Source organism: Pecten maximus, unplaced genomic scaffold (assembly GCF_902652985.1).
Source record: "Pecten maximus unplaced genomic scaffold, xPecMax1.1, whole genome shotgun sequence".
Taxonomy (NCBI): domain Eukaryota; kingdom Metazoa; phylum Mollusca; class Bivalvia; order Pectinida; family Pectinidae; genus Pecten; species Pecten maximus.
Window position 1 is genome coordinate 5992 of NW_022981335.1, and position 20479 is coordinate 26470.

The following is a 20479-nucleotide window of genomic DNA, read 5'->3' on the forward strand; positions in this document are numbered from 1 at the left end:
GCTTGGAGTGATATATATTGTCCCTGGACCCAGTAGGCAAATTAAGTTACATCATAACATGCAATATATAGGGTAATTGGTACATAGGACGTCCATAATAAATCCCATGCGCTGGATAGTATTCATAACCTATCATTTGTAAAAATGATACTATATAGTTATGTTTACCAGTTTAATGAACTTAATATTTTGTAAACATAGGTTTTGCTTCAACAAGTTAAAGCACCTCGATGGTTTCAATATATTTAGTGTTAACATGATATAATTGCATAGTTTCCACTTGGGTGTCTTAGCTGAGGAGGTCCATTGGTGTAATTTTGGATGTGAAAGCTGGCAGTTCCTCTAGATCTATTCCCTTGATGTTGTAGGTCAGTCGGATCCAGGTACAGAGATGGTCTTGGGAAGGAAGCTAAGAAGGAAGAGATCGAGCCTTGCTGTTTTTATCTGGTAGGTAATTAAGGCTGCCTCTTTTGGTCCTAGTGTATGATAGTTTCACTACTGATCAGTAGTGGTACTAGAGTATGATAGTTTCACTACTGATCAGTAGTGGTCCTAGAGTGTGATGGTTTCACTACTGATCAGTAGTGGTCCTAGAGTATGATGGTTTCACTACTGATCAGTAGTGGTCCTAGAGTATGATGGTTTCACTACAGATCAGTAGTGGTCCTAGAGTGTGATGGTTTCACTACTGATCAGTGGTGGTCCTAGAGTATGATGGTTTCACTACTGATCAGTAGTGGTCCTAGAGTATGATGGTTTCACTACTGATCAGTGGTGGTCCTAGAGTATGATGGTTTCACTACTGATCAGTGGTGGTCCTAGAATATGATGGTTTCACTACAGATCAGTGGTGGTCCTAGAGTATGATGGTTTCACTACTGATCAGTAGTGGTCCTAGAGTATGATGGTTTCACTACAGATCAGTAGTGGTCCTAGAGTGTGATGGTTTCACTACTGATCAGTAGTGGTCGTAGAGTATGCTGGTTTCACTACTGATCAGTAGTGGTCATAGAGTATGATGGTTTCACTACTGATCAGTTGTAACTGTTCCAGACTTGAGTTGACTTGAGGGTGGATGATATTGTGGAACATAATTACTCTAACTGTTCCAATAAAATTTCATAAAAATGTTATTTTGACTTTAGAAATCGACAATTTTTAAATACAATCCATGTACATGTAGTATGTCGCCACAAAGCAGCTTTAACACCTATGCTAACATCAGAATCCTTCAGTGAACCCGACCTAAAGCCTGACTTTTACATTTTAGATATTGTACAAAAGGTAAGGGTTCTTTGACCAGTTGACAACGACCAACTAGGTGAAGTCATGGGTTCTCATCTTCGACCAACTGACAAACGACCAACTAGGTGACGTCATGGGTTCTCATCGTCGACCAGCTGACAAACGACCAACTAGGTGAAGTCATGGGTTCTCATCTTCGACCAACTGACAAACGACCAACTAGGTGAAGTCATGGGTTCTCATCGTCGGCCAACTGACAAACGACCAACTAGGTGAAGTCATGGGTTCTCATCGTGGACCAACTGACAAACGACCAACTAGGTGAAGTCATGGGTTCTCATCGTGGACCAACTGACAAACGACCAACTAGGTGACGTCATGGATTCTCATCGTCGACCAGCTGACAAACGACCAACTAGGTGAAGTCATGGGTTCTCATCTTCGACCAACTGACAAACGACCAACTAGGTGAAGTCATGGGTTCTCATCGTCGGCCAACTGACAAACGACCAACTAGGTGAAGTCATGGGTTCTCATCGTCGACCAACTGACAAACGACCAACTAGGTGACGTCATGGATTCTCATCTTCGACCAACTGACAACGACCAACTAGGTGAAGTCATGGGTTCTCATCGTCGGCCAACTGACAAACGACCAACTAGGTGAAGTCATGGGTTCTCATCTTCGACCAACTGACAAACGACCAACTAGGTGAAGTCATGGGTTCTCATCGTCGGCCAACTGACAAACGACCAACTAGGTGAAGTCATGGGTTCTCATCGTCGACCAACTGACAAACGACCAACTAGGTGACGTCATGGATTCTCATCGTGGGCCAACTGACAAACAACCAACTAGGTGAAGTCATGGGTTCTCATCTTCGACCAGCTGACATATTGCCAACTAGGTGAAGTCATGGGTTCTCATCTTCGACCAGCTGACAAATTGCCAACTAGGTGAAATCATGGGTTCTCAGCGTTGACCAACTGACAAACGACCAACTAGGTGAAGTCATTGGTTCTCATCGTCGACCAGCTGACAAACAACAAACTAGTTGACGTCATTCTGAACATTTATTTGTCAAACGACAGTGATCAATATGAGGCAAAAGTGAACCCAATTAAGTCCCTAATATATGCAAATAACACTTATTACTATAAGGTATATAGTATACATGTAGGTACATGATAAAATTCTCAATCAAGCACGCCTACATCAATTACAAACTTACAATGTACCAACTTGAAGTAACACTACAGACAATACATATATTGTTTCACAAGAAAACAAAAAGGCAAAAATACTATATAGCTTTTGTATAGATATCCTATACATTACTTATATACATACATATAGATTAAACATGAACGACTGAGACCAATTACATGTATTACCGGGTATTTAAGAGATTGATCTAACATTGATAGATCAGAAGAACATAGACAACAGATATGAAACAGTTAAATTACTAATTAGGAATAAATGATCTTTATAAACAATTTGCAGCAACATATATATATAAAAAAAAAATTGAAATATAATTTTGAAAATTTACCTCTTTGTAAGATAGTTGTACAAATCAGTATAGCATCTTTCTGGAACAAATTCAAAATAAAGGAGTAAGAAATGGAAGAAAGAATTGAACAGCACATATCACAGGTCAAGTGGTCAGTCATTGTCCAGCTATCACATACTGCTGTACTGTAGTAGTTTATAGCTATCACATACTGCTGTACTGTAGTAGTTTATAGCTATCACATACTGTTGTACTGTAGTAGTTTATATCTATCACATACTGCTGTAATGTAGTAGTTTATAGCTATCACATACTTCTGTACTGTAGTAGTTTATAGCTATCACATACTGCTGTACTGTAGTAGTTTATAGCTATCACATACTGCTGTACTGTAGTAGTTTTATTATAGCTATCACATACTGCTGTACTGTAGTAGTTTTATTATATCTATCACATACTGCTGTACTGTAGTAGTTTATATCTATCACATACCGCTGTACTGTAGTAGTTTACAGCTATCACATACTGCTGTACTGTAGTAGTTTATAGCTATCACATACTGCTGTACTGTAGTAGTTTTATTATAACTATCACATACTGCTGTACTGTAGTAGTTTTATTATAACTATCACATACTGCTGTACTGTAGTAGTTTATAGCTATCACATACTGCTGTACTGTAGTAGTTTTATTATAACTATCACATACTGCTGTACTGTAGTAGTTTTATTATAACTATCACATACTGCTGTACTGTAGTAGTTTTATTATAACTATCACATACTGCTGTACTGTAGTAGTTTATAGCTATCACATACTGCTGTACTGTAGTAGTTTTATTATAACTATCACATACTGCTGTACTGTAGTACTTTATAGCTATCACATACTGCTGTACTGTAGTAGTTTTATTATAACTATCACATACTGCTGTACTGTAGTAGTTTATAGCTATCACATACTGCTGTACTGTAGTAGTTTATAGCTATCACATACTGCTGTACTGTAGTAGTTTATAACTATCACATACTGCTGTACTGTAGTAGTTTTATTATAACTATCACATACTGTTGTACTGTAGTAGTTTCACATTATCATCATCAAACACTGCCCACAGGACATCCTTCCTGTCTACACCTACAGCCCCTGTCCAGTATGTGTCTGTGTGTATGATCCTGAGGAACTCACCACCTCCACTGAGGAGTAGGACCCTGTAGTTGTTAAAGTCCCCTATGATGAGGTTCCCCACACTATCATACACCACACTCCAGGGGTAAAATGGTTCACCTCTTGTTTGTGATGTTTTATATGTACTGGGGATGTCACCTCTGTATACAAACAGTTCCTGGAAGTTAGTATCCATGACAACAACATGGTTGTTTCCATCACCACCATCATCTTTATCACTGAAATCAATCACTGCGACATTGTGAGTGACAGGACACTCTGTGATCCTCCATGGTGTACACACTAATGGTTTCCCAGTCCCTACAGCCATTGTAGTGAGCACCATCTGACCTTGTGTTGTAAATTTAGAGATGCGTTTGGGCATGCCTACAATGACATGGTTACTGGCTGTAACACATAAACACCTGGGTTTCTCCTTGGTTCTGAATCTGTGTGTTAGTTGTCCTGATACCAGCTCCAGGATGTTGTTTTCTCTGTCACAGACCCACAGTCTGTGTGTTGTTGGTGACACACTAATGTCATTGATCACAGCCTTGTGTGTGACCTCCTGTATTACTGTACCCTTCCTGTCCAGGAGAGTTAATGTTTTACTGTTGTCACTGGTCCAGGCCTGATCATCAGTGGTGGGACATATAGAATCTAATGTCACATGGAGACTCCCACTCCTCCACCACCTTGGTCTCTGACAGTAGTTTATACCCTGTCACTGCTTTCTTCCCTTTATCTCCTGATTGTTGTTGTGTAGAGGACTGTCCCTGACCATCTGATGTTGAGACTGACCGATCCTGGTCAGTTGATGTTTGACCTTGACCTGAGATGATAACTTTCCCTAAAGCAAGCTTTAGGTGACCTTGAGGATTTTTGTTTGAAGTGAAGCTGACATTACCCAGGACAGGTTTAACAGGGAAATGTATTTGGGAATCTATTTCACATCTTGTATCGTAAATGTTTAAGTCAGAACCCTGCTGAAGTGCTGTCTTACATTCCTGTATTTGTTGTTTGAGTTGTTTGTCGTACATCTCCAGGTCCTGTTTGTATTTCTGTATCAGCTTTGAATTGTCCTCTTTCATTTTCTGATAAAGAGATAGTGTTTCAGCTGTGAGCATGTCAAGATCTTGTTTTAGTTTGTCTGTTTGCATTCTCAACTGATGTGACAGTTTCTCAAATGTACTGTCATTGTCTCTAAGGAGTGTATCAGTAGAGGTGATGTATTTACCAATTTGTACCTGGTCATTTTGTTCTGTTCTGTCAATAAAGTTTTTAATGTCTTGTTTCTTCTGAGGAGTGATTTCACTGAGCTCACAAACTGGATGGCTTTTGTGAATAGAGGAAAGGCATTTTGGACAAACCAATTCTTGACATTTTTCACAACAGAATTCCAGTTGTCTCCCCTTGTGATGAACACAGGTTGTCTGACCTTTTGTACGGATAGGTATTTTAGCTGTTGCCATTTTGATGAAAATTATAATTTCAGTTGTTATAGCACTATTGTATTATTATCAAATAAATTGGAGTTTTGTTTGATGCTTTTGAAGAATGAAATCCTGGTTATACTGTCCGTCCAGTATATGTTTATGTTAAACAATCAGTAATGTAAAAACACAAGAGAATAACTACCTCATGATGTCACAGGGTTACTGTGATGATCCAAGTTGTCCATCCACAGCACCAGAATGTTAATTTACACTGTCCATATTTCTCTACCTTCAGAATTCACAGCCACACTAATTTACACTGTCCATATTTCTCTACCTTCAGAATTCACAGCCGCACTAATTTACACTGTCCATATTTCTCTACCTTCAGAATTCACAGCCACACTGATTTACACTGTCCATATTTCTCTCCCTTCAGAATTCACAGCCACACTAATTTACACTGTCCATATTTCTCTACCTTCAGAATTCACAGCCACACTAATTTACACTGTCCATATTTCTCTACCTTCAGAATTCACAGCCACACTGATTAACTTCCTTCTTGTCATATTGATCAATCTGTTACTTTCTGAATAAACATTTCCAGTTTGAACCAGAATTAAACTCCATCAATTTGTTATTTTCATCCTGACAATACCAGTTTTTATCAAAATTTAAATCAACTGAATTGAACAATCCTTCTGATTGGTAAATAATGTTGCCAAACGTCGTTTCTCGGGATGAACGCCCACAGGAATGTGTAGATCTAGCTGTTCTGGTGTTATCTGATATACTTCCGGGTTGTGTGAGGTTATCGACAGACAAGGTCATTGTGAGTCATGTTTACAAACTGTGACATATTTAAATGCTGTAGTTACCCCGGGATGTATCATCTGTTAGGTTGTGTATTGGGTAATAATATGTAATATGTCTGTTAGGTTGTGTATTGGGTAATAATATGTACATATGTCTGTTAGGTATCTGTATTGGGTAATAATATGTACATATGTCTGTTAGGTTGTGTATTTGGTTATAATATGTACATATGTCTGCTAGGTATGTGTATTGGGTAATGCTATGTACACATGTGTGTTAGGTATGTGTTTAGGGTAATAATATGTACATATGTCTGTTAGGTTGTGTATTGGGTAATAATATGTACATATGTCTGTTAGGTTGTGTATTGGGTAATAATATGTACATATGTCTGTTAGGTATGTGTATTAGGTAATAATATGTACATATGTCTGTTAGGTATGTGTATTGGGTAATAATATGTACATGTGTGTGTTAGGTATGTGTATTGGGTAATAATATGTACATATGTCTGTTAGGTTGTGTATTGGGTAATAATATGTACATATGTCTGTTAGGTTGTGTATTGGGTAATAATATGTACATATGTCTGTTAGGTATGTGTATTGGGTAATAATATGTACATGTGTGTGTTAGGTTGTGTATTAGGTAATAATATGTACATATGTCTGTTAGGTTGTGTATTGGGTAATAATATGTACATATGTCTGCTAGGTTGTGTATTGGGTAATAATATGTACATATGTCTGTTAGGTATGTGTATTAGGTAATAATATGTACATGTGTGTGTTAGGTATGTGAATTGGGTAATAATATGTACATATGTCTGTTAGGTTGTGTATTGGGTAATAATATGTACATATGTCTGTTAGGTATGTGTTTTGGGTAATAATATGTACATATGTATGTTAGGTATGTGTATAGGGTAATAATATGTACATATGTCTGTTAGGTATGTGTATTGAGTGATAATATGTACATATGTCTGTTTGGTATGTGTATCGAGTGATAATATGTACATATGTCAGTTCTTCCTAAATGTTGTATTGGGTGTTAGATACAGCTGGAATCTGAGTCATAAGATATACCTGTACTGTGGGTCGATACACCTGTGTATTGGGTAATAAGACATACCTGTACTGTGGGTAGATACACCTGTGTATTGGGTAATAAGACATATCTGTACTGTGGGTAGATACACCTGTGTATTGGGTAATAAGACATACCTGTACTGTGGGTAGATACATCTGTGTATTGGGTAATAAGACCTGTGCTGTGATCTTTCATGCTTATGCCATTGCGCAGCCTTTCATCTTAGGATTGTGATGTTTGGTCTAGTATCCCTATGCCTTGGTAGTTATGACTCTAATTCATCGTTGTGCAATAAATTTCAAATTTCATATCGACGTCATAGAATTAAAAGGTCGTAAGTGTCACTTACGACCTTTTTTGGCTTTTTCGATTTTTCGATAAATTACTTAATTACGCGTCTTTGGGCAAAAAATCTAAGCGATCGGCTTATTTTTTGTTGAATAATTGAAAAAAATAAAGGTCGTAAGTGACCATGCTGTTTTGATTTTCAGAAGTGAAAAGTGAATGATGTTCCATATTAAAAGGTTGTAAGTACCAGTTACGACCTTTTAATTCTTGTGCTGAATTAAAACACCGTAGCGTAGAAGGTTGTAAGTGCCACTTACGACCTTTTCATTATAATAACTAGCGCGTCTTAACTGTCACTTACGACCTTTAAGTGACGATTAAAATACTTCCGGTTTAGCTTTTATGCAGAAGAAAAATCATGCAGATAAATTGAAGATTATTTTGGTAAGTATATGATGATCTTAATGATGATCTTAATTGTCCATTTTCTTTAGATAAATCTGAGTACATAGCATTATTGTTAGGCATTCTGAGTCATCAAAGTAAAATTTGAGGCATCCTATCGGCCTATAACGAAGTGTGCGAGTACAATTCAAAAGAAGAAAATCAGCGTGTATGTACAAGTAAATTACATACAACAATAAATGATTTAATTACGTAGTCAATGGTAATAATAATACCACAATATTTCTGTTTAAAAGTTATGTGACATAACTGCTCAAAATCATGTGGATAACTTCAAATATGTTAAATCCATTTGGTATATCAATTAAACAAAATTACTTTTTTTCCCACAGATATGGCATGTAGGAGATGTCTGGAACTGAAAAATGAGATGGAAAGAAAAGAAAAGCAGTTGAATGTTGTCGTAAATAAGTACTACGTTGCATGTAATACTAAACGCGACGAAGTATTGCAGCCATACGTCATTTTGAAAAGTGTAGAAAATACTGAATATGAATTCTTATATTAAAAATAGTTCAGACGATGAACTACCACTAAAACAACTTAATAATGAAAGTGACTCTGATGACAAGCTTCCCTTACAGAGTTAGCATTAAAAATTGTTTCCGTCACCAAAGATCATTCTTATCTGACAGAGGTTGCGCAGAACAAAGGCAAGGATCAAGCATCACCGGAAGTGGTCCTTGTCGGGTGCAATGATGCTGTCACAATATCGGAGGTTGCTCTTGTCGAGTGCAACGATGACACCACAACCCCAGAAGTTTCCTTGACCGAGTGCAATAATGTTATCACAATACCGGAAGTTGCCCTGGCCGAGAACAATTATGTTGCTACACTACTGGGACTTGCCAAATCGGATGACGACACCGACAGTACTGCTATAGTAACAGAGTTTCCAGATGTGAGCACTGCCAATTTTCAGATTTGTAACGATAAATGGACTTGCATAGAATATACTAGCCCTGAAAACATATTCATTGATGACTTGTTAGACGTAAATTTTGATGCTGTCACAGAGGAAGTACCAGGTGGGTGTGTTGTAGATATTGATAACTTGTTAAAGTTAAATCAAGATGAGTCCTTTGGTACAGATGATCTTAACATCAGCAGACTAGAGTCTGACTTAGATTTAAGCAATGTATCAGTTAGCAGTAAAGGTGCTGGAATCGTTAGTCCTGAAAAGGATTATGAAGTAGAGGTAAGAAATATGTCTGTATCTTTGCATTAACAAACAACAGTAGTATCAACATGTCATGATGATTTCATTGACAAAGAGAGTCCATCAGAAAGCAATTCTGATATTGAAAACCTCAGTTCTGAGTGTGATTTTGATCCTCAAAATTGTATCGAATCTAATGAAGTTTCAAAATTGTCATCATCGCGACTATCTCGAAGGCGAACCCGTGATGAAAAATCGTGGCAAGCAAATGTAAGAAAACGAAGACGCGCTGAAGGACTTGGATATGTCAATAAAATGGGAAAGCGCGTGCCTGAAAATTGTTGTAAAATGTCCAAATGTAAATGCAAATTTAAATGTAGTCAAAATGTTCCCGCAGATAGTAGAAAGCCACGTTCCGGTCATACTGGTCTAAATCATATGGCCAACAAAGGCAATTCATAAAAACCAATGCCGTACTAATTTGCAAAAAAAAAAAAAAAGATTCAAAAAAACTGAAAATATTTCAAGACGAAAAAACACCATTGAGTACTTCCTGCCCTCTTATGGTAAGCGGAGGCAGGTCTGCAAAAAGGCATTTTTATGCACGCTAGCCATTGGTGAGAGAACTGTCTCTTATACATTAAAGAAAAAACGACAGTCTGAATGTTCAGATAAACGCGGATGCCCTCCAAACGCCAAAAAGATCGCTGAATCACACAAAGATTACATTCGTCTACACATAAAATCCTTCCTTGTTGTTGAGAGTCACTACTGTCGTAAGACAACACAGCGGCGCTATCTGAACAAAGATCTTTCGATAAGGAAGATGTATGATTTGTATTTGAGACAATGCGTTTCCGACCAAAGAATACCACAGAAAGTTTGGTTATACGATTTCATTTTTGCATCTGAATTTAATTTTGGATTCCATGTACCTAAGAAGGACATGTGCTCATTCTGTGATTCCTACAAAAAACTTTCTGAATCAGACAAGATATTAAAACGATCAGAATTTGAGATGCATGAAAACAGAAAAATTCAAGCACGTGATCAGAAATCAATTGACAAAGAAAGATCTACGTACAATAAAAGTATTAAGACTGTGAGTTTGGATTTACAAAAAGTCTTAATAACTCCAAAGTCACAGGTTGGAGAAATACTACTCACGAAAACTCGCTACATACAATTTTACAATATTTGATTTAGTTTCAAAGGAAACGAAATGTAACACTTGGTGGGAGACAGAAGCCAAAAGGGGAAGCAATGAGATCGCTTCGTGTTTGCTTAAGTTTAACACATCTGTAGGGTCTGTAGATGAAATTAATTACTATTCAGATAGCTGTACTGGCCAGCAGCACAACCTTCCTTTCAGTGCCATGTGCCTATATTCTGTGGTAAATTTGCCAATCAAGCAGATAACACACTATTATTTTGAAAGAGGCAATTCTCAGATGGAGGGTGATTCAGTCCATGCAACTATAGAAAGAGCGACTAAACACTCCGAACTCTATGTACCCTCTGACTAGTTCACAGCGATTAAAAATGCGAAGCAAACACAGCCCAAATACGATGTTGTACCATTAAAAAACCAGGAAGTCTTAAATTTTAAGAGCTTTGCATCAAATGTAATATCCAACCGCAGTAGGACAGATGGCGGAGAATCGGTTATGTGGAACAAAATACACTGTTTCAGATATATGCAATGTGAGCCAACAAAAATATTTTTTAAGTATGACATAGCTGCAAATGAATTTCAAGCAATAACGATACACCGTGGAAGAAACAAACGGAAAACCATCTCTGGATATGAATTAAAATCAGCATACCAGGCACCCCTTCCAACTTCCGCTGCTAAATTCCTAGATTTGCAAAATTTATGCAAGAAGGGTATTATACCTGAAATCCATCACGATTTCTGTGCCCATCTGCCGTACACAGGTTCTACATCGAATAGGTTACCAGAACCGCATGAAAGCGACGATTCCGATATTGAGTAGGTCATTGCTATAAGTCATCAAACGAAATCGTCGCTTCATTTGGTCCTGATAACATTCTAGAGAGACTATATCACCTTTATAATGTAGCACTAGACGTTAATAAATGATGTTTAGGTCTTCATAAGCAAAGCGCTTGTACTGAACAAGGTCACAGTGAACTATAGCTTGACCTTAACCCTGAAGTCCTCGAGTTTCACAATCAGCGAAAGTCTGTAATTCAGTGTCGGTATCGGTATTTAATATAATTCCACCCACTTGTTTGCCATTGCCCTTGTAATGTTTGTAGATGCTTCTACTATATCATCTTTGGTTGATACACATGTTTGAGGTATGCGATATGCGTACAATTATGTATCAATAAATGAGTCATGAAGGGTTTGATATAAGTGAAAATATCAGAGTAAAACCATGTGATTGAGGTACATGTATAATCCAACAATTTAGTAAGGTAATTGCATATCTCAAGACAGTTTTTATTTTATATATGCACCAAAAGACTAATTTGCTTTTTATGTTGTTGGAGAATTTTGTAAATTAGCACGCATGAGTTGGAAGTCGTATCGTCAATTTGTTATATTTGTACCGAATGGAATTCTCATAATTATGTTTAACGATTGTACAGGGTTTGGCTGTTCTTATTGCTTTTCGCATTTTGCTGAATTGTAAAGTTTCATAAGCAGTGCACAGGTTCACACAATAATTATTGTAAAATGACTACTATATGCGACGAAGAAAGAACACTTGTGTGTTGGTATTATTGGGGATATCTTTTTAAAACAATTTGAATAGTTTTCGTTTGACATCATGTTTGAGTTTTGTAATAATGTTTGCATTGATTATGTTCATTTGTTGTAAATTCCAAAACATTATATCGATGAACATTATGTGTAACACGAATTTGGCTCACTCAGCACGATACAAAAATCTAAAGAATGTATCAACTTTAAAATAAGTTTACTCTTTACACATTTTGTGTATCGGTGATGATATTTGCTTTGATTAATGTTGCTACCAAATATAACTGGTATTTTCAAATACGGATATAGGTTTTCTTGTATACGATTTCCGTACAAGTGAAATATCATAATTGTGTTTACGATTAAACAGTGTTCTTACTGCCTTTCACATTTTGATAAGGAAATATTGAAGAAGTAGTGCAAATGTATATACGATTTGGAAAGTTGTGCATTATCACAGTAATTAAGATAATTTTAAAAAGATAATGACTACATACCTATGAAAGAGACTAATGCTTGTTGATTTAAGAGTCATGTGTATGGATTGATTATGTTAATTTATTGTTAATTCTGAGTCTGATTTTAATGAACATACCGACAAATCGGCAAATCCGAGCAATCTAAAAATAAGGTATATTTACACGTAATGCTACACGTAATGAGCACTTTGACAATTTCAAAATGACTGAAAAGCCGTGTGTGTTAGTTCGATGTGTATCACAAAGGTATATGGTTTGGATTCACCACCAATTTCGTAAGTGTTTGAATTCATAATGTTCTTTTGTTGTTAATTCGAAATGCCATTTGATGTACATTATCTGTTAAAATAGTTTAACGCTATGAGGATGATGTTTTTTTTACTAAAGCATGTATGCACCTTACGAACTACATTGTGTATACACTAATTTTAATCTTTAAACATATTTTGTATTAGTGATGATATCTGCTGTAGTAAACATAATCAGATTCTCTTTAAATAATATCACAATGAAATGAGGAGAGATCATGAGTATGATGAGTTAAAATATGGCAAATGCTGATGTTGTATAGCATTGTTCACACCATTGAATAAAGCAGATTGGTATTGTTCTTGTATTTATATAAATGTAAATGAATTACATTAAAAAATGACTTGCATTTCTTTCGCTTTAACGTGTTGATATTGCTCATTACTATCGTATTTTGTTACTTAGATATTGTTATTAAATATTATATCAAAAATGAAATAAATTTTGTTTGAAATTTGGAGTATGTGTTAGAACTTTTATCATCATTTCCACAAGAATCATAATCAGTACGAAACACTTATTTTATTTACACAATAAGTCATAACAATAATATAGTAGGTTTATGCTTAATGGTCGTAAGTAACACATACGACCTTCCGTGAGCATAGATTTCCAATTTAATCAGTATTGAAAGGTCGTAAGTGCTACTTACGACTTTTCATTTCTGATCTTGCATAACTTTTGGTTAATATCAAAAGGTCGTAAGTGACACTTACGACTTTTCACTTCTGATATGACATAAAATTTCTTCAATATTAAAAGGTCTTGGGTCAGTTTTTTGTCAATTTCACCGCTTTATATCTTTAAATGCGAGGCAGACATTAATGATATATCAAACTGGTATAATACTGAACATTGTATGCGAATTGCGTTGAAATAGGTTTGCTGAAATAATAATTATTAAGTGTTTTGATGATATCCCGGAATTATTTTTTTTGACCTAACTTCACTTACGACCTTTTAATTCTATGACGTCGATATGTTATTTTCCTCTGTACAGTGATGTAGCCTCCATCTACTACAAAGAGACACTGACTCCAGATGATCCTGGGTTTTATATGATATATCACAACAAACAATTATGATCCACTCAGAAACTATAGGGAGATTAAACTGTCCAAGGTTTTTTGAGTTAAGTGTATAGGTTGGAATTCAGTGCCTTGTTTAATGTTTAGAAGTCATTAACGACCACAACTAGATCAATCCTTGATGACGCTAACACATGGATTTTTTTCTGTTACAGGAAAATGTGTGGATTTGATCTCAGGGCTAGCAGCAAATCTTATGTCTGTGATGTTAACAGTTTCAGCCTCGTGGAAAACTCCGTAAAGTATTATGATGACTGTGCAAAAATACTAGGGTAAGTTTTACATGGATACTTTTGACGTTCAGGCCAGAAAGAGTTAAGTGAATTCTTCAGACCTATAAACAAGAGGCCCATGGGGCCTGTATCGCTCACCTGGTTGGATTAGACCAAATGTCAAAATAACGTTCGTATCCAATTTGTTCTATTTGTAAATCTCGAACAATGCTATATATGGTTATAGTGTGGGAATCCGAACTGCTTTAAAGATTAATGAAGTCCAGACTCTCTAAGGTCAGAAAGAGTCCTCAATAATTGTTTTTAGAACGTGCATTCATCACTTTATGACTAGTAGTGATTTAAAGGAATTAACTCTATTTCTCCTATTGGGTCCCGCCTCTTTGGCCCCTTTGCGGTCAGAGTCACCATTTATGCAAAATCTGTTCCCCTTCCCCAAGGATATTTCTGACCAAATAGGGTTCAAATCCATTCATAACTTTATGACTAGTAGCGATTTAAAGGAATTACCTTTATTTCCCCTATTGGGCCCCGCCCCTTTGGCCCCTTTGGGGTCAGAGCCACCATTTATGCAAAATCTGTTTCCCTCCCCCCTAGGATGTTTCTGACCGAATTGGGTTCAAATCCATTCATAACTTAATAACTAGTAGCGATTTAAAGGAATTACTTCTATTTCCCCTATTGGGCCCCGCCCCTTTGGCCCCTTTGGGGGTCAGAGCTACCATTTATGCAAAATCTGTTTCCCTTCCCCCTACGGTGTTTCTGACCGAATTGGGTTCAAATCAATTCATAACTTAATAACTAGTAGCGATTTAAAAGAATTACCTCTATTTCCCATATTGGGCCCCGCCCCTTTGGCCCTTTTAGGGTCAGAGTCACCATTTATGCATAATTTGTGCCCCTTCCCCCATGGAGTTTTCTGACCAAATTGGGTTCAAATCCATTCATAACTTAATAACTAGTAGCGATTTAAAGGAATTACCTCTATTTCCCCTATTGGGCCCAACCCCTTTGGCCCCTTTGGGGTCAGAGTCACCATTTATGCATAATCTGTCCCCCTCACCCCAAGGATAACTAGTAATAAATTTTTTAGTTATAAATGGATGTTAAAAAAAATTCTTGAGGTCTTTCGGACCCTTAGAGAGTCTTGACTTCGTTATTTCTTTAAGCAGTTGGGATCCCCACACTATAACCATATATAGCATTGTTTGAGATTGATAAATAAAACGAATTGAACATAAACATGAACAATATTTTGACATTTGGTCTAATCCAACCAGGTGAGCGATATGGGCCTCTTGTTGACTACAATTTGTTTGATTTCGATTGGAATTCATTCTAACTTGGTCAACATTATAAGCATGGGATGACAGTTTCATTGTATGACATGTTAGCCCTGACTGACCCCCAAGGGCAGATGGGCTGGGCTAAAAAGGGTCAAATTGACTGAAAGTCCAAACGTCTTCTTCTCTACTCACAGATATGATAAAATCCAATACTCTATATAGATGAAAGAATCTTAAGGTGCCTTACCAAACTTGGGAATTTCATGACCCTGGGGTCTCAAGTTTGCCCCTGGGGAGGGGGTAAACTTTACTATAGTTTATATAGGGAAATCACATTTTTTGACTATAATTTGTTTGATTTTGATTGTAATTCATTCTAACCTGGTCAACATTATCAGCATGGAATAACAGTTTGATGGTATAGACATGTTGGCCCTGACTGACCCCCAGGGGCTGATGGGCTGGGCTAAAAAGGGTCAAATTGACTGAAATCTCAAAATCTTCTTCTCTACTCACAGATATGATAACATCAAATACTCTTCATAGATGAAAGAGTCTTAAGGTGCTTTACCAAAATTGTGAATTTCATGACCCTGGGGTCTCATGTTTGCCCCTGGGGAGGGGGTAAACTTTACTATAGTTTATATAGGGAAATCAGATTTTTGCTTATTATTTGTTTTTGATTGTAATTCATTCTACATGTAACTTGGTTAACATTATCAGCTTGGGATGACAGTTTGATGGCATGCACATGTTGGCTATGACTAACCCCCAGGGGCTGATGGGTGGGGCTAAAAAGGGTCAATTAAATTAACTGAAATATTTCAAATCTCAGGTGACCGTCAAGGCCAATTGGCGTCTTGTCGTTATATACATTCCACCAATGTTCTTTAACTCACATTTTATTCCTTGAATGTACATCTTATGTTTTAACACATTTTCATTTATATAACTATTTATATAAATTGTAAAATGATTAAGCAGTGTTGTGACTGGACTACTGCTACATAAAATTATGCTTATCTTCTGAGGGATCCTTTTGCAAATTATGAACAGATATTTCGTATTTTTGTATGCAATGTTTTTTAATTGAATTAAATAGAATACTGTTCAAACCTGCTTACTGGTCATGATCTCACCTTTTCGGCTGATTATAATTACCCCCCCCCCCCCCCCCCTGGTCCCATCCTCAGGATAGAGAATGACTCCCCGTTTTTAATACCTGCAGGAATGACATGTAGGAATTATGTATAAGAGATTAGATGATTTAATAATACTGTCAAGTTTGCTTTTATGTATTATTGCATCATAAGTCGGGGGGGGGGGGGGGGGGGGGCAATATTTTATAGGGGAGGGGGGATCAATATTTTATGGGGGGGGGGGTCATTATTTCATGCATAAAATAATGACCCAGGTAGGAGTTTTATGAGGGGTCAAAATTGTATATGCCGAGTGAGTTAATTCTTGGTAGTCACTAGGCACAGTGCCTAGTAGGGAAAAAATCTTTATCTAAGCCTTGCCTTCACTGACTCAAAAGTATAATTTATTATTTAAAACAAATTTCCTTAATTTCTTATAAAGCTTATAATTTCTTCAAATCACTTTTTATACCCCCGCAACAACATTGGGGGGGGGGGGGGGGTATACTGGAATCAGGTTGTCTGTCTGTATGTAGACACAACGATATACCGGCTACTCTAAACTACTGAGAAAATTTCAACGAAACTTTATGGCAATAACCCTTAAACATTGTAGCTGTGCGTAATCTGTATCATGTTGTAATTTTGTGGTTACCATGGTAACCATGTCACTGTACTTCGTTTTTTGCATGAGGGGGAATTTTGTCCAGTCAACTCCTCATAAACCTTTAAACTGCTTCAAGTTAAATTACACAGGAGTGATAGGGACAATGTTTAAATGTACATGCATGATATTTCTCTACAGAATTTTTGGTTTCCATGGTTACCAGGTTTCAATACCCATACTCATGTGGAAAACTTTGTCAAGACAACTCGAACAACTCCTTTATAGCTATCAACTTAATTCATTTGAAATACACAGGAATATTAGGGACTCATAATGGGTACATATGCGTGAAGGTTTTTGTTGGGAAATCTTCACCTGAGGGGCAGGGGGTATGAGTTGGACCCCTGGACGACAGTTCTAGTTATGTTTGGTTATTCAGTAAATTGTGATTGCATCCTCTAGATATCCTCTGAGAGGTAAACTATAGCCCCCCCCCCCCCCCCCCCCCTATAATATGCAATGATTCAATTCAATTATTTTATTCCGTATGCAAATAGCATGTATGACCACAATATACATACATATGACAACATTTTACATTTGTGCAAGACGGCGGAGAACACAGCCAATGTAACACCAAGTATTATACATTTCAATAAAGCATGTGTTTATATTTTTTGCCATCACAAAAAAATGTATATCATATAATTTCAATATTACAATTGCAATTTTAAACTACACAGATTTTTAAGACATAAAGAGACAATCACATACTTTAAATTATATTCCTAGACATATTTTTTTTAGAAGGTTCTGATAAAGAAAAAACTGTTGTGCAATTACTAATTAATTAACTATTAATTAAATATATAAATACTTATTAACTAAGTAACAGTGACTTCCTTTTAGCCGTTGCCTGAATTAGATATTTTCCAAAATTTCTTAAAGTTTTTACATTGGTGCTACAGAACAATTCAGTCATTTTGAACACAGATGGACGGCGATAAAAATATGGTTTTAAATACTTAAATCCAAATACTTAGGACATAACAAAATAAACTTCATCCTCAACTTAATGATTACCACACAAAGTACACATCCTTTGGGGTCTAGGGATACCACTGTATCAGCATTTAATCTGTATTTGGATATTATTCGTTTTATTTGTTGATATAGGCCTAATTGGATTATTCAATATGAAGTAAATTTTTTAGTTCAAACTTAAAACCAGATTTCTGAAAGCGTTAACAATGGAAAAAGTAATTAATCGCAGCAGGTACCTATAGCTACATGTAGCAAATGAGGTGAGCTATCAGAAAATTCATATAATTAATCAACACATTAAACCAAGATTATTTTTCTTATTGGAATAGAGATGTTTGATTTTAAATATAAATTTAAATATTTTAAAAACAATTGGTAGGGAATTGTGTCATTTGGGGCCAAATATCATGATATTTGCAATAATTTTAGTTATTTTTTATGTGGTTTTATCGCTAGCCCTTCACCTATGGGTTGCGAGCTCGAAATCTACGTTGGGCAGTTGCCAGGTACTGACCGTAGGCCAGTAGTTTTTCTCTGGGTACTCCAGCTTTCCTCCACCTCCAAAACCTGGCACATCCTTAAATGACACTGGCTGTTAATAGGAAGTTAAACAAAATCAAACCAAACCAAACTATCTTGATAGGATGATTGAATGGTGATAACTTACCTATCTGTTTACAGTCATGATATTCAGTGATTAGTGTTAAACAAATAATATTTGATGTTATATAACAAGTAATTGATTGAGTATTTTTTGGTGAAACCACTGCAGATCAAGTATTTCAATTCATGTACACAATACTATGTGTAATTTAATGATAATCTAACAATATACATGTATGTTTATTTTTGATAGATTGAGTGTAGAACAGAGCTTATAATATATATTCTGAAACGACCTCACCAAGGACTAGCTAGCTTGGAGAATTCCATCTCATGGACACTAACAACTTTCTAAAACAGAACATGATTTTTACCACATGTACAGTTGCTGTAACAGTCTGACGACGCCCCGCTCCCCAAAGACCGAATTCACCAAGAACAACCTAAACAAAACTTGGACACAGCAAACTTCCTACAACAGACATTCTACCACAGCTGCTGTCTGTCACAGGTCATGGCTGAGGTCGTCTGGCCAAAGACTGGGTACACTTAATTAGGGACAACGCCAACAATACTTGGATAACACCCCCTCAGGTATACGTAGTACGAAGATAAGAACATTGTGATTTAGAGCTGGTCCTAAGTATGGCCTCCACAGCAAACAGAGGTTTACTGGTGTCACTCTGTCATACACAAAATCTAGACTACTAACTATTTAGCATTGTTCAGGTTCAACCAAAATCTGTATACAAATTATGACTGTCTTAATTGCCACATATACATTATTTTAATGGGCAATTTTACTGTGCACTGCTACCTTATCAATGTTTTTTTGATGCTTGATTATAAGTTTGAATTACATTCTTTATTGCTCAAAACCAAATCAAAACAATATCAAACTTGTCACACACCTATCTTTGTATCACAATATTTTTTTAATTTTGCCCAAAAATTTTGTTTTTTTTTAAAAAAAAAAAAATCAAAAAATTTTTTTTTTTTTTTAAAAATTTTGAAAAAAAAGGGAATTAAAAAAAAAACAAAAACCCCTTTAAAAACCCCTTTAGCTTTGGAATTCCATTATGAAAAAATTTTTAAAAAAGTTTTTAAAGAAATTGGTAAAAATTGGAGAGCCCCCCCCCCAAAAGGTTAAAAGAACAATAACCCAAAATTTGGGAAAAGAAAAATTAAAACAAAAAAAAACCTTTTTTTTTCCCCCCCTTTCGGGGGAAAAATTTTTAAAAAAAAAAAGGGGTTTTTTTAAAAAAAACAAAAACCCAAAAAACCTAAAAAAAACCCCCCCCTCCAAAAATTAAAACGTGTAAAAAGTAGCAGGTTTTTAAAAGTGGCCTAATAGGCCCCAAAAAAAAATTTTTTAACCCCTAAGGGCCCCCCAAAAAGGGGTTTAAAGGGGGGTTTTGTCCCCCAAAATAACCTTTAAAACAAAATTGCTTTTTTAGGCCCCAAAAAAAAAAATTTTTTTCCCTTTTCCCTTTTAAATTTTAATGGCAATTTTACTGGCACTTAAAACAATTTTTTTTTAGTTTGTTTAAAATTTTGAATTACTTTTTTATTGCTCAAAACCAAATCAAAAAAATACAAACTGTCACCCTATTTGTCTTATTGGATGATCCAAGGGAGATAACTCCCTTATCTTTTTTAATTTTAAAGGGGGTTATAACATAATATCAAGGAATTAGTGTTAATTGAAATTTTTGGTTTTAAACAAATCAAAATAACTGATGGGGTTATCCATACCCTTTGACTGAATC

At 36.1% G+C, this 20479-nt stretch overlaps 2 protein-coding genes across 2 annotated transcripts; one reads left to right on the forward strand and one right to left on the reverse strand.

Annotated features, from left to right (window-relative positions):
* The first annotated feature begins 333 nt into the window (after positions 1 to 333).
* On the forward strand, positions 334 to 19485 carry LOC117320010 (inositol hexakisphosphate and diphosphoinositol-pentakisphosphate kinase-like). The gene is made up of 3 exons (XM_033874709.1): positions 334 to 447; positions 13954 to 14070; positions 19096 to 19485. The coding sequence occupies exons 1-3, from the start codon at positions 392 to 394 to the stop codon at positions 19265 to 19267; spliced, it is 345 nt and encodes a 114-aa protein (XP_033730600.1). The 5' UTR covers positions 334 to 391; the 3' UTR covers positions 19268 to 19485.
* LOC117320009 (tripartite motif-containing protein 2-like) lies at positions 3767 to 6149 on the reverse strand. Its single transcript, XM_033874708.1, has one exon. It carries the CDS (start codon positions 5399 to 5401, stop codon positions 4568 to 4570), a length of 834 nt encoding a protein of 277 aa, XP_033730599.1. The 5' UTR covers positions 5402 to 6149; the 3' UTR covers positions 3767 to 4567.
* Positions 19486 to 20479: the final 994 nt, after the last annotated feature.

Bases quoted from the DNA above. Each gene is read 5' to 3' on its own strand.
- LOC117320010 (XM_033874709.1), top strand. From the start codon at position 392: ATGGTCTTGGGAAGGAAGCTAAGAAGGAAGAGATCGAGCCTTGCTGTT. The intron at 448-13,953 runs GTAGGTAATTAA...TTTCTGTTACAG, and splicing joins AGCCTTGCTGTTTTTATCTG to GAAAATGTGTGGATTTGATC. The intron at 14,071-19,095 runs GTAAGTTTTACA...CCACATGTACAG, and splicing joins GACTGTGCAAAAATACTAGG to TTGCTGTAACAGTCTGACGA.
- LOC117320009 (XM_033874708.1), bottom strand. From the start codon at position 5,401: ATGGCAACAGCTAAAATACCTATCCGTACAAAAGGTCAGACAACCTGT.